Source organism: Anopheles funestus, chromosome 2RL (genome assembly GCF_943734845.2).
Source record: "Anopheles funestus chromosome 2RL, idAnoFuneDA-416_04, whole genome shotgun sequence".
In the NCBI taxonomy this organism is placed as follows: domain Eukaryota; kingdom Metazoa; phylum Arthropoda; class Insecta; order Diptera; family Culicidae; genus Anopheles; species Anopheles funestus.
The window spans coordinates 73,942,496-73,957,376 of record NC_064598.1 but is presented as its reverse complement, the minus strand read 5'-3'; the positions used below and the strand labels follow the sequence as shown (position 1 = coordinate 73,957,376).

The following is a 14,881-nucleotide window of genomic DNA, read 5'->3' as shown; positions in this document are numbered from 1 at the left end:
GTAGTTAAACTTCATCAGCTACAAACGATCGTTTACGTTTTATCCCCCAAACCACACGTGTACCGTAAGGGGACAAAATTCTATAAAAAAAAACACACACACACATACAGCGTCATCAGCAAACCGATGGTCCATAAAATAAGCACTTTTAATTAGCTAAGACTTCCCCCCTTTTCGTGCCTTTTGGGATGGAAGGTTTCGGACGCAACCGATTTCGCCTGCGTTTCACAGCAGCACAACATTTTAACGACCAAAAAACCCGCGGCTATCGACACGCTCTCGTGAAGGAATCATAAAGATATTCCCAAAACGCACACAAACACACACACACACAACACAGATTTTTTTTTCGTTACAACCACAGCTAAAACGTGCGACTGAGATGAACGTGCGCGTAACGATGGTAAATTTATTGCGCTTTGCCTTTCTCGCGAGTTGCGATCGCGTACGGGTTGACGGCCACATGCGCAGCCACACACCGACGGGTGAATATTGATTTTGGGTTCCAAAAAATTTTCCCTGGGAAATGCACGATATCGAAATCACACCGAAACGGAACGGAAACTCGCTTGTGCAATGATTGTCCATTGCCAAAAATAAAAAAAAAACGCCGAACGATCAGATCTCCCTCCAGCATTTGATGTCGTTCGATCGAATCGATGTCTCCGCAAGCAGCATGCGTGAATAATTAGTTAGCCAGCGTACGTTACACGCACGCACACAACCGCGTGTATGTATGCGTCATGACACACGGGTTCCAATACCAAGAAGCAATAAAAGGCCAAAATCACGATCCGGTCCTCTTCTTGGAGGTCATTAATTTGTAAAGCGGGTGCGTGCGTTTACGTGTGTGTGTGTGTGTGTGTGAGAATATGAGTTAAGTTTTATTTCACTTTTATCATTCGTCGTGTCTCATGGAATAAAAACTCATCTCAACAGCAGCATCATCATCATCATCATCTTGCCACAAAATTCCTAAACGGCAGAAGAAAAAAAAAACAGCCGAGCAAAAGGGAATAAAGATGCCAGCCGAAATCAAGGTTCATCGGACAAAACATTCAAACCTCCATATGCCATCCATCATTTCGAAGCGTTCTGTCCATCTCGGCATGTGGATGCCTTTGCCATTCGGTTTTCATCTGCTTCATCACACCCAAAAACCAAACCGAAGCCGAGGAACATTAACGTTCATTTCTTGCCTCTCAAGTTCTCCCGGGGGGGGGGGGGGGGGGGGGGGTGTTTGGGGCATTCTTCGTGCGGCCCCGTACATTCCAAGTGACCGCAAAACCTTCCGAAAACGTTTAGCGATGGTTTAACTGCCACGGCTACCAACCTAGTGGCCGATGTAGATGATGGTGCTGCTGTTGATATTGGCCGTTTGCGTGCCTGCATGCGTGAGATTAGGTATTGTCCATCCGATTTCAACGCAAGAACACCAACGAACCGAAGAAAAACAGAGTGAAGAGAATAAAATATAAAGGCGCAACAACTAAATCGTACGTTACTAGCGTACGCGAGAGACGATGCTGCCGTTCTTTCGCTTCTCGTGCACTCCCTTCGTAAGGTTTTTGAACGATCTAACTGTGTTTATTTATTTTTTGTTCGTTGTGCTTTTTGTTGTTGTTCATTTCGTCTTCATTAACCATAGCTTGTTAAGCCCCGAACAAGCCATAAAAATAACACAGTTGAACTCTCTTTTTCTCTTAGCTCATTCCTGGGCAAGATGCTATTTTGGAAATACGTTTGTTTTTTTTTTCTCTCTAGAAAGTGTGAATCGTAACAAATAGAACCACGTTTAAAGGTTGGCTGTACGGTACCAAAACACATCGTCTGCATGTGAAAAAAACCCCTTCAAATCTTCATGAAGAAATACACAGTTAAAAGTCTCAATTGCTTCCACACACGCATCAGTGTGTGGGGGTGATATCCTTCGAAACATCTCCATTGAACCTTCGCGTACCTTTAACCAACCGGCCATAGCTCATCAAGTGGGCATTTCGGAACCTGGTGGTGGGCATTTACAATTAAAAAGCGCCACTCACACCCAGCTAAAGCGTCGGGGACACTCTCCACCGGAGGGGGAGCATCGTCAGAGAGGTGCGGCATCGAATCGTCAAACATTAACACAACTGCTGTACGGTTTCTCGCGTGCTTTTGTGCGTTGCCGTTGATGATGACGCTGATGTGGGCTTACCGATACCTACCCAGGAAGAAGGTTTCCAAATTGTTGACCATCGCTAACACCCAAAAAAAAAACACCGTTGCGGGAATGCATTCGCTTGCACAATGCGTAAACATTTTCTTCAGGTTCGTCACTTGGCGATCGTTCAACATCTTCTCGCCCTGATGGTCATCGTTTAGCTTTGTTGACTGTGTTGTTGTTTTTTTCTTCTTCTTTTCTCGCTTAGTCGTTTCCTAAAGCTTTTGCACCGTACGTAAACGAAACGTGGTCGCGTGGCACCATCCCGCCTTTTTGGGGGAGGGTTGTCCATGAGTGGGTGTTCTGTTGTGGTTCGAGCTGTTTTTCTTCTTTTCTTCAAAAGTTTCTCTATGCGGGGGCTGCCAAAAAGCATCGAAATCCCACCAACAACCAACCCACCCACATTTACACAACTTTGCGCCAGCCCCGATCGCCGTGTGGAATGCGTGGGACAAATTCTCGTGCGTACGGAACAGTTTTCGGACGCTTTTACCACATTTTACTACCAGTGTCGTATTTTATATTCGTTGATCGGATGGGGGATATTTTATTTTCGGTATGTGTGAGAATGAGGGAGAGAGAGAGAGAGTGCGAGAGAGGATTTAAAATCAGCTCTTGATCTAATGGAACCGATTGTGATCGTTACGGATGAACAACGCTAAATTGCTTTTATTTGACGTTTCGCTCGTTTAGCCTGATTCACTTGTTCGCGTTTTGGGCGGGATGCTGAAAGGTATTTGGACGCAGGAGACCGACACGATTGTAAGATCCGGAATGATAGCAATCTTCGGTGATCGGCAACAACATCTTGCCCGATCTTGCCACTTGGGACACATATTGCTGTCGAGTACCCCGAAGGGAACATACCAGCACCGAGCCGGACGGATCGGTTTAAAAAAAATGGGAGCAAACCAATGCAATCAGTTTTGCAACTCGCAGAGAAATCGAGTACGAGAACACCGTGAAGGAAGGAAAAAATGTGTCCCATTCCTACCTGCAAAAAGGAACAGGTTGTGACCGGTGCGTTAGTTGACGTGTGATTAATATTAATTTATGTAATCACTCAGGAGATTCGAAATAAGTCGAAACGAGCAAAACAAAACACATACACACACACACACACATACATGCACACGTGTTTGTCCCTTCTCTTTCCTCCGACCATCCCACCTGCCCCCCGTCGACCTGTTGCAATGGAATGATGCGAAGGGATTGCCGCTGGCATGCACGGGACAACCATTATCATAATGCATCGCTGATCGCGCACCGCAGGCCGAATGTTGAGCCGCGGACTCGTGGTAGAAATCCAATTTATCAGAAATTTATAAAAATTAACCCAACCGAGGCTGTGCATCGGAGAAGGGTTTGTTGTTTGTTGCTACCGAGCAAGAAGAACCCATTACGAACGCAGCAAACCAGGAACGTGAAGGGTTTCCCGCTACTGCGTGCATTGAAATCGGGCACGCGCCATCAACGTGGAAGCGATTTTGTCATGCAAGCTGGCGCTGCTACCGGTCAGCGGTAATTGCGCCTGGTACATGCGTACATGGTGGAATTGCAACCTGTCCCGTGGTGTTCGGCTCCCATCAGAAGCCCTTAACGTTCGCGTTTTTTTTTGTCCGATAATCAATGAACGACTTCGGCGTATCGTTAATTGTTGATCGTCCCGAGAGTTGACAAGCCGATTGAGGTATGTGTGATGAGTGTTTCTTTTTCCTTATTGTTTCTCCATCTCCTATCCCCTGCGGGTAACATTCCTGTATTAAATATAAATCACAGCGTGCCTATACTTTCTTCCCCCGGTTGATTGACAACAATCATTGAAACTATTGCTTTGTGCTTCTCATTTGCTGTGTGTATTTTCTTAACCGCTAGCCTACGCTCGATGTAACGAAGTCGTTTTAAAACGGAATACTTTACTCCGTTCGTGTGCGTACATAAAATATCAATCGAAACCCTATTCAAAATCAATCCTACACGAGAAACGACACAAATATCATTCCCCTGTGCCACGATGATGATCGGCAATCAGAAAAATCAGGGGTGCTTTACAACAACATCAACAATGTAACCGTTTTACGGTTACAACCGATCATCGAGGACCACCCCGAAACGAGAGCTTGATCTTGAAGAGAGCTTTCCTTCCATTGCTGCTCCATGGCTGCGAGAAGAGATCGGACAAGGGACAACAAGAAAACTTACGAAGACGCTCGAAAATGTATTCAAATTCAGCATCACCCTGTAAAGAGCGTGATCGTGATCGTGTTGCACGAGCCGGCGCAACGGTCCGGATTCTTGTCACGGTTCGCTTTCCGTTTTAGCAAGATGTGATGCGCATTGTTCCAAATGCTCTCCCGTTACCAATCTCAACGTGTGAGTCACGAGTGAGAGCAAAGTGTGGATATGGGAACAAGCGACTAATGCAGCAACTGTGCAGGAGAAAGTATGTGACGATCATGCGAATTTTCTCACCCTTCCATTACCCAGCAAACGATAGGTTCATGAGATACTTTTCCTAGTGCAAATGTCGTGAGAGTTTGCAGGGGAAAATCAAAAATTTCCAAACCATTTGCAATTTCACTCAACATGTGTTAAGCTATTTTCCCAGCTCGTATAGCATGGGTGGTCGTACCCGGTACCCAATTCTTTCCGACTTATTCATCCCGCTAGCATCATTAACGCTCGCGACGATCATAATTCTTATCAAACAAAACGATTTTCGGTGGGGAAGGAAGATTCGGTTTCAAACGCCATTACATTACCATAACATTTCGTTTCCATTCAACTATTATAATAATTCTTCACGCACATTTGTACGTACATCATAAGGCCAGTTTGACCGTTTCACTGAAACGAGCGGAGAACAATACGATCACATGATTGTTTATGGCCGACGGCAACCTGCCAACGCGCTGGTTAGTTGTGTGTCTGTGCTTTTTTTTTCATCGTTGAAACAGCCCCCTAAACGACTGCACAGTTGCATTAAATCAATTTTATCGCCTTCCCCAAAACGCATGTTTTTCCGCTGATTATGGATCGTTCCGCGCGAAAGCTCACCTTTCATGCGACGGACGGTTGAAGCACTTTAAATTAACCAACAATAAATTTACTACTAATCCGATTAGCGGGTAATCGGTACCCATTGTCCACCAGCGTTTGCCTGAGCGATCCTTTGCTACGGTTCGTTACTGTATCGATTTCGAAGCGAAGAACTCGTCCAGCGACTAGTATGGAGGATGGAGCGAGATGAATGGTCCTAAACAAAGATAGATTGGTATTGAAAAGCTTTTAAAAACGCCTAAAAATGGCCATACGCATCAAAACCACAATGAGGAACGACTTGTGTGTGTGTGTCCCGCGAGCAGCAAGAGGAAAAAGCGAGAGTGTGTGGATTAATTTTAATTTGAAAAGAAAAAGGTAAATATACGCTGGCTGAACATCTTTTTGGCCATCGCCCACCTCAAAAAGCGTACCAAAAGGGGTTTTTGGTACGACAGAGCACGCTGGCGGAAGGTTTCCCGTGCGGTGGGCGTTGAAGTCTTTGGTATAGTATTTATCTTTTTTTTGCCTCACGAAAAGTTTGCAGTTGGTGTGTTAAAGTTTTATTACTAAGCATTCGAGCAAACCCATTTCGAGCTCATTTCATACGTGTGTGTTCACATGAACTTTCCATGTGTAGGGAAATACTGCAACAAGAAACCCTATCCTGGGCAAAAGGGGATTAAGCCGTCCGTGTCTATAAATATGCTTTGGCGCTGTCCACAATCATTGCGGGTTGCGTTGCTGTCGTTAAGCTCTACGCTGGCTGAGTCGCTGTGCTCGACTTTTAACAGTTGGTCAAACAATTTCAACACGCGGCTTCGATCGCCTAGATTGCTCCGGTACCGAACGTGCACTAGAGGAGTGGTTCCATACAATCTCACATACACAAGCAGCGAGGTACCAGACCCGTACCCGTGCACGGAGAATGTTTCTCGCGGACCATTCCCAACGCTCCACACCTAAAAGGGTTCAAACTAAATCAGCTCGTACGCGTGGACAATGTCGACTTTAGCTCTGGAAGGCTATAAACTGGTGATGAATGTACGTTCCATACCTACCACATCATACCCAGCTACAGATGAACGAAGCGAACGATGAAGCAAATGGGAATGGAGAAAAGAATTCTATCCCTATCCATTCCAGCAAGCTGTAAATGTAACGCTTGCGAAGGAGGTGACCTGGGGACGTTGGATGCTAGTGTGAGCCACGTACACAGGGCAAACATTTTCTGGAAGGGAGGAACCTTCTTTTTATCGCTTTTGTCGTCGCAGAACAACACGGGCGGTGTGTAACTCATGTCGCCGAAGATTGGACCACGGGCGTGCAAACAGTGTCACGGAGGTCTTCCTCCAAGTGTCCCGAGACTTGGGCGTGTGTGTGTGTGTGTGTCTCTGTGTGAATCGTGGTCTATTTTTCTTCCGCACATATGCGCGACAGCGTTTTACACCGCGCTGCTGGGCATGGAACGTGCGAGTTGCGAGCTGCAAATAATTTAAAGAAGAAAACTACAAATCTGAAGAGCTCCCATAAAAACAGAACGGACAGGAATCCTGCTCAACGCCACGTACGTGTACAGGCGTCCGAGAACGTTTGGCCAGCGAAGAAGCAAACGACGGGACGAACAAGAAGAGAAAAAAGGTCAATAAAACGGCGTGTCTAAGTCTGCGCCACCAGTGCGGTTCATTATTTATTCATATAACGAACGTGTGCGGCGTACCAAAATGGCCCCAACTGTCCAGCCGCGAAAGGTCGTCCTCTGGACCTTCTCGCGCTACGACGGACGGAGTGTCAACGGTGTCATCTAGCAATATGTGTCTCCACGGTGGCTTATGACACTGCGCCAGCTGGTCAGGAAGTGACTATGGTGGTTGCTGCAATACAAAACCAGCGAGTGATAAATAAAACATAGCCGAACATATAAAGTTGTGCGCCATGAGAAAAAAAAATGGATTTAATACACCACCGGCCAGCCTCGAGATGGATCTTTCTGTTGGCGAATTCCGCAAAATAGTTGCAGCTGTTTGTCCAGCTGCCGCAGCACGGGCATGCGCAAGATTAGATAGTCCCGTATTGGAGCCGTTTCTAATTGAAGTTTCTCTCGTGCCCGTCGATACATCTGTCAGTGATAAGAATCAATAACGTTGCGATGGATGTCTTGGACATATGTATAGGCGAACAGTGTGGCACGTGCTGCTTAAGCAATGTCATAAATATTGATTAGAAGTTGGTCCGTATTCCGTTTACTAACTTGTTTCTTTTTTCATTATTTGCTTCCCTCCCCACAGTATGCATCGGTACCAATGGACGGATGTCAGTGCCGGCGAATCGCGAGTATCACTTTAAAAATTTGCGCGATCGCTACACCAACTGTACGTACGTCGATGGCAATCTGGAGATCACCTGGATACAGAACATCACCGACCTCAACTTTCTCCAGCACATCCGCGAGGTGACGGGTTATGTGTTGCTCAGTCATATCGATCTGCCCCAGGTTATCCTGCCGCGGCTACAAATCATCCGTGGCCGTACAACGTTCAAGCTGAACAAGTGGGAAGAAGCGTACGGACTGTTCGTATCGTTTTCGCACATGAACACACTGGAATTGCCCGCCCTGCGCGACATCCTCGGCGGTTCGGTTGGGTTCTTTAACAACTACAATCTGTGCCACGTCCGATCGATCAACTGGGAGGAAATTCTGTCGGCACCGCAAACCAGCATGCAGTACACGTTCAACTTCTCGTCACCTGAGCGCGAATGTGCACCTTGCCATCCGTCGTGTGAGGCGGGCTGCTGGGGTGAGGGTGCCCACAACTGTCAGCGGTTCAGCAAGCTAAACTGCTCGCCCCAGTGCTCGCAGGGTAGATGCTTCGGTCCGAAACCTCGCGAATGTTGCCATCTGTTCTGTGCCGGCGGATGTACCGGTCCGACCCAGCAAGACTGTCTAGCGTGTAAGAACTTCTACGACGATGGAGTCTGCAAACAGGAGTGTCCACCGATGCAGATGTAAGTATTGAAGAACTCTTCGTATCTGCGCTAGTAATGGCCACTAACCAATGACCGATCTTCCCATGCCCTATAGATATAATCCAACGAATTACTTCTGGGAACCGAATCCGGATGGCAAATACGCTTACGGTGCGACCTGTGTGAGAAAGTGTCCGGAGCATCTCCTCAAAGATAACGGTGCCTGTGTGCGAAAGTGTCCGAAGGGGAAGATGCCACACAACAGCGAGTGTGTACCGTGTAAAGGCGTATGTCCAAAGACCTGCCCGGGCGAAGGTACCGTGCATTCAGACAACATCGGGAACTACAAAGACTGTACCATCATTGAAGGATCGTTGGAGATTCTCGATCAATCGTTCAACGGTTTCCAGCACGTGTACGCAAACTTCTCGTTCGGTCCACGCTACATCAAGATGGATCCCGAACGGTTGGAGGTGTTTTCCACTGTGAAGGAGATTACGGGTTTTATCAACATTCAGGCACATCACGAGAACTTTACCACGTTAAACTATTTCCGAAACCTGGAAGTGGTCGGTGGACGTCAGCTGAAGGAGAATTTGTTCGCCTCGGTGTACATTGTAAAGGTAAGGTTGAACAAAAAAGCCAAAAGAAGCTGAGAATACAGACAACTAACGATTTCGTTGGTATTTTTCATTACAGACGTCTTTAAAATCGCTCGAACTGAAGTCACTCAAGCGCGTCAATTCGGGCTCGATTGTGATACTGGAAAATAGTGATCTTTGCTTTGTGGAGGAAATTGATTGGAGCGAAATCAAGAAAAGTTCCGACCATGAGGTGATGGTGCAGAAGAATCGTAATGCTACCGAATGTCGTAAGTATTGGCTTATCTTCTTAGTCGGGATGTGCTGCGAGGCAGAGATGTAACGATTCTATGCTTTACATTTTCAGATACGGAAGGAATGCAATGTTCGGAGCAGTGCTTCAGAACTGGATGTTGGGGCAAAGGACCGGAACAATGTTTGGAGTGCAAGAATGTCAAGTACAAAGGAAGGTGTTTGGATAGTTGCAAGAGCTTGCCAAGGTATGTTGACGAAAAGCCCCTGTGAAGTAGAGAAAAAACAGGAATTGCTAACGAAACTTTGTATGACTTACAGATTGTACCAAGTGGACACAAAAACGTGTGGAGACTGTCATGCGGAATGTAAGGATTTCTGTCACGGTCCAAATGCGGACCACTGCGGTTCCTGTGTGAATGTGAAGGATGGTCGGTTCTGTGTGGCAGAGTGTCCCATCATGAAGCATGCAATGAACGGCACGTGTATTAATTGTCACAAAACGTGCGTTGGATGCCGAGGTCCTCGGGATACGATCGCTCCTGATGGTTGTATCTCGTGCGAAAAGGCAATCATCGGTAGTGATGCGACCATCGAACGGTGTCTGATGAAGGATGAATCTTGTCCAGGTAAGCAGTCCTGCCCGAGATTGATCTTCTCAATTGAACGTGGATTTAGAGCTAACTTAAATGCTTTCTTTTTCTTTCGTAGATGGATACTACAGTGATTACGTGCTGCAGGAGGAAGGTCCACTAAAGCAACTGTCCGGTAAAGCCGTATGCCGCAAGTGTCATCCACGCTGCAAGAAGTGCACTGGATACGGGTTTCACGAACAATTCTGTCAGGAATGTACCGGCTACAAGAAGGGCGAACAGTGTGAAGACGAATGTCCGCAGGATTATCACGCGAACGAGGAAACGCGCGTCTGTGTGCCGTGCCATCAGGAATGTCGCGGTTGTCATGGAATCGGTGCCGATCAATGTGACGAGTGTCGCAATTTGAAACTCTTCGAAGGTGACCCGTACGACAACTCGACAGCGTTCACGTGCGTTTCAAACTGCCCTGCCTCACATCCTTACAAGCGTTTCCCACAGGAGGCGGGTAAACTTGGACCTTACTGCTCGGCCGACCCACTCCAGAGTGGGTTACGAATTGAGCCACAAACACAGGTGAAGATCGTGATGGGAAGTGTCGTGGTGCTAGTGCTGGTATGCATAGTGTTTGGAATAGTATTCGTCCTGTTCAGCCGTCACAAGAACAAGAAGGATGCGGTCAAGATGACGATGGCACTGGCCGGATGTGAAGATTCGGAACCACTGCGCCCATCGAACGTTGGCCCAAATCTGACGAAGTTACGCATCATTAAGGAGGCTGAGATTCGGCGAGGAGGTGTTCTGGGTATGGGAGCATTCGGACGAGTGTTCAAGGGTGTCTGGATGCCGGAAGGCGAGAGTGTGAAGATTCCCGTCGCGATCAAGGTACTGATGGAGATGTCCGGATCGGAGTCGAGCAAGGAGTTCCTAGAGGAAGCGTACATTATGGCATCAGTGGAGCATCCGAACTTGCTGAAGCTGTTGGCAGTTTGTATGACCTCACAAATGATGCTGATCACGCAGCTAATGCCACTCGGTTGTTTGCTGGACTACGTGCGCAACAATAAGGACAAGATTGGATCGAAGGCACTTCTGAACTGGTCCACACAGATTGCACGCGGTATGGCCTATCTGGAGGAACGCCGTCTTGTGCATCGTGATCTGGCCGCTCGTAACGTACTGGTGCAAACTCCTTCGTGTGTCAAGATTACCGATTTCGGTTTGGCGAAGCTCCTCGACTATGATTCCGATGAGTACCGTGCGGCTGGTGGCAAGATGCCAATCAAGTGGCTTGCGCTGGAGTGCATCCGGCATCGTGTGTTCACGAGCAAGAGTGACGTGTGGGCGTTCGGAATAACTATTTGGGAACTGCTCACGTACGGTGCGCGGCCGTACGAGAATGTACCCGCCAAGGACGTCCCGGAGCTGATCGAAATTGGTCACAAACTGCCTCAGCCGGATATTTGCTCACTGGATGTGTACTGCATTTTGCTTTCCTGCTGGGTGTTGGATGCTGATGCGAGACCCACCTTTAAACAGCTGGCCGAAACGTTCGCCGAAAAGGCACGGGATCCGGGACGGTATCTGATGATCCCTGGTGATAAGTTTATGCGCTTGCCCTCGTACACCAATCAGGACGAGAAGGATCTGATACGTACACTGGCACCGGTTGCGATGGCGGCGGCTGCGGCCGCTGCTTCAACCGTCGATGTGCCTAGCACGATTGCGGAAACGGACGAGTACCTGCAGCCAAAGACGAGACCTTCAATCATGTTACCGGGACCGTCGGCGGTCGACCCGTCGGATGAGGTACCAAAGTCACTGCGCTACTGCAAGGATCCGCTCAAGCCGGACGATGAAACGGACGGCAATGGTAAGGAGGTCGGTGTCGGTGGCATCCGGCTGAACTTGCCGCTGGACGAAGATGATTACCTGATGCCAACTTGCCAAAGCCAAAACCAGTCCACGCCGGGCTACATGGATCTGATCGGTGTGCCGGCGAGCGTTGACAATCCCGAGTATTTGATGGGTTCGACGCAAGCAATTGCGGCAATGGCCCAGGGTTCCATGGGATCCCACACGCCACCGCCAAACTCTCCCCACGGTATGCCAATGCAGACCGCCTCCCAGCACTCCCAGATACAGCCACAACCCATTCAGCAACCACTGCAGGTACTGCAGCATCAGTACCAGCAGCAGCTTCAGCAGCAGCAACAGCAACAACAGCAGCAACATCAGCAGCAGTTGCAGCACCATCATCAACAGCAACTGTCCCAATCGTCGTCGCACCACTCTTCCGCCTCCAACGGACCCAACCCGCCAATCAGCCATACACCTTCCCTCAGTAACGCTAGCAGTAGTGTCGGTCTGAAACAGTCCGATTCCATCCTTCAGATGCAAACGACGGGCGGTGTGCTGCATCAGCAGCAATCGTCACCACCGACGCAAACGATCGGTATCCCACTGTCACCGACGGAAACGGAAGCGACCTCCTCCGAGCACGAGTACTACAACGATTTGCAGCGCGAGCTGATTCCGTTGCATCGTAACGAAACGACTGTCTAGTTTTGTCCCACCATAAAGCGGAACAGGACGCATAACTAGCTTGCCACAGGACTGAGAAAACGCCTCCAATGCCGTAATAGCCGTACAACGAACCGTAAGTCTGCAGGAGGCGACCAGAATTGTTTTATGTGTTTAATGTTTATAGTTTATCCTTAGCAGTAGTACCTAGCGACCGCAAGTGCCTTTGAGATAGCAGAAGTTATTCGTATCCGAACGTGTGTCGGCTCGCGTGTAAAGCCGATCGGAGCAGATACACGTTTGCATTTAGCAGAAGTTTTAGTTGAGGGAGTACAGAAGCATGTACATAAAGAGATACTGACAAATATCACATAGCTATTATGCGTGCGTATAAAGGCACCGAGTAAGAGACATATAATGCGTAAGACGGTACTTAAAAGCCCACCAGGCAAAAACCAGGCAACAGATACACGTAAATAGTTACAATATGGCCGATATCGAACGTAGTACAACGTAGTGCAGCAATAGCTGAGTGTGGTCCAAAAAAGTACGATCGAGAAGAAGAGGGAAGAACAAACAAAGAACACAGTGCTTACAAATTCCGTCAAGCCGTTTGCTGCCATGTAATCAACATTTAAAAAAAACTCGGCCGTCTGAGATAGGATGCGCACCAGAAGCTAGGTAGATGCGATCAAGCCGTGCTCGATGATGCCCCCGATGAGGAGATGATTTTATTTCATTAGAATACCTGTGATACTACTTTTAAAATTCGTACTTTTACAAACATTTTTTTTTATATAACGGTAAGCTCTCGCGCGAGCTTTTGTCGTTGTTGCGTAAGGGTTGCAACGAGCATAGGAGAACCGTCGGTGTATACGGGCACTTGATCAGCAGTTGAACTACAAAATCAATTACGAGTAGCTGTTATGAATGCAATGAATAGATTTCCTTTATCGCAAAACCCAAACGTCTTGCTGCAAATTCTGCCCCATTTTACAAGAAGCTGATATAGAGAAGACTTGTTCGAAAGGATGGCTCACGTTTTAAATACTTATTATACGACACTTGCGGTCTCCCCCAACCTTAGTTGTCCCACCCACATGCTTGCCTGCATACGAATGCTACTTAAAAAAACAGATGATGGATTGTGATGCTTCTTCCTAGCGATCGCTTCCATCGTCCCCGTACGTTCTTCTTAGTGTACTTCGAGGCTTAAGTGGTCCTCTCCCTGTGTAACTCCTCTTTTGCCAGCTGTACTAGCAAATCAGTAGAATGAAAAACAACCGGAACGATACATTTATTTTCTGCGTACTATTAGTGGTAATTCCTTGTAGTAGTTGGTTGTATCTAGGGAACGAGTATCTACGATGTGTACATATATACAATATACTGCATCCAATCCGTATTGACTGCAATGGAAACCGATCGAATAAACAAATTAAAATTTGTGTATCACGTAGGAAACGATATATTTGTACATAGAGCTAGGACAGGTAGCAGTAGGGAAGTGTTATGGTGACCACGTCGTATATTGAATAGCGCTCAGTTTTAGACGAGCTAACAGGCCGATGCTCGGTAAGTGAAGGGTTTTAATTTTAAAGTGTAGAACAAAACATGTCGAATGCCAGGCACGCTTAAGCTATTTCAAACACCCGCACATACGAATAGAGAAGGGTGCATATCGTGGCTGTGTCCTGCGGAACGTTGTCCCTCCGCTGGGAGAGCTGGGTAGACGAACAACGAAAGCAATAGAAACAAAAACACACCGCAAAAGCAATAACTTAGCGTCAGGTTTGTGGCGCCTTTTACGAGTTCCACTCCTTTGAAACGTATCAACGATAGACACGTATACTATTACGAAATCGTGCCATTGTGAAGTCTTCGTTAACACGTTTGCTGGATGTTAGTGATATAAGAAGCTACCCAGCTCAGTGCGCTTCGTCTGTACCTTTACCTATGCGGAAAGGACACGCGAGCAGCAGGGGCAACAGCCACGGACACAGCTGGGCTATATGCAACCTTCCTTCTGGATGTGCTCATGTTAAGCGAAATGTATCGAGGGATCCTTACTTGTTGACAGTTTTAAATTATACGTATTTTAAAATAATAATTGCCAGCGTGTTGCTTTCTTGTATTGTTCCCATCATGGAAAGAAATATTAACCAAACCCTGTTTTCCTCCTGAAAGTCCGTTTTGAGAATCACTGTATCCGTCTTCTGCATCCACATGCCGGATCTTCTAACGGAGAAGTTTGTCGTTATGGTGCTCTAAAGCAGAATTCGAACTCCACCAGGTTTTCGTCCACAGTGAAGAGGTCTGATCCCTCCAACGTTGATTGCTCACATCACAATCGACATCTGTTCATTGACCGTATCTTCGCAATATCTTCTTTTAATGGATATCCCCTAACCACGCACTGGCACTGCGTATGAGTAGAACGATCAGGATTGGCCTGCTGCAGAATCCGCTATCGTCATTGTTGAGCGCCGTCGTCTGCCAACCCCTTTTTCTTCTCGGTTAGCAACACCATCACGCCATCTCAGACTAGGCCTACCTCGCCTCCTCTGTACACGTGGCCAGGGCTGTGAAAAGTAACTTCATTTTAACGCCAATTGGTATCACGTATCACTGCTTCATTGAAGAAAAATCATTATAGAGACTGGGAACGTTGGCCTATCGCGGTACGAATTCCACCGATGACCGCTCCAAATCGATGAAAATCATAC

At 47.3% G+C, this 14,881-nt stretch overlaps 1 protein-coding gene across 2 annotated transcripts in view; it reads left to right on the top strand.

Annotated features, from left to right (window-relative positions):
- LOC125766577 (epidermal growth factor receptor) overlaps positions 1–14,265 on the top strand; it is a 94,620-nt gene extending 80,355 nt beyond the window's left edge. For both annotated transcript variants that reach the window (XM_049432667.1, XM_049432666.1), the window contains exons 2-7: positions 7,528–8,245; positions 8,322–8,829; positions 8,906–9,077; positions 9,155–9,287; positions 9,361–9,668; positions 9,751–14,265. In XM_049432667.1, the coding sequence (XP_049288624.1) occupies positions 7,528–8,245; positions 8,322–8,829; positions 8,906–9,077; positions 9,155–9,287; positions 9,361–9,668; positions 9,751–12,197 (4,286 nt within the window). In that variant the 3' untranslated portion in view covers positions 12,198–14,265. The remainder of the gene's footprint in view (positions 1–7,527; positions 8,246–8,321; positions 8,830–8,905; positions 9,078–9,154; positions 9,288–9,360; positions 9,669–9,750) is intronic.
- The last annotated feature ends 616 nt before the right edge of the window (positions 14,266–14,881 follow it).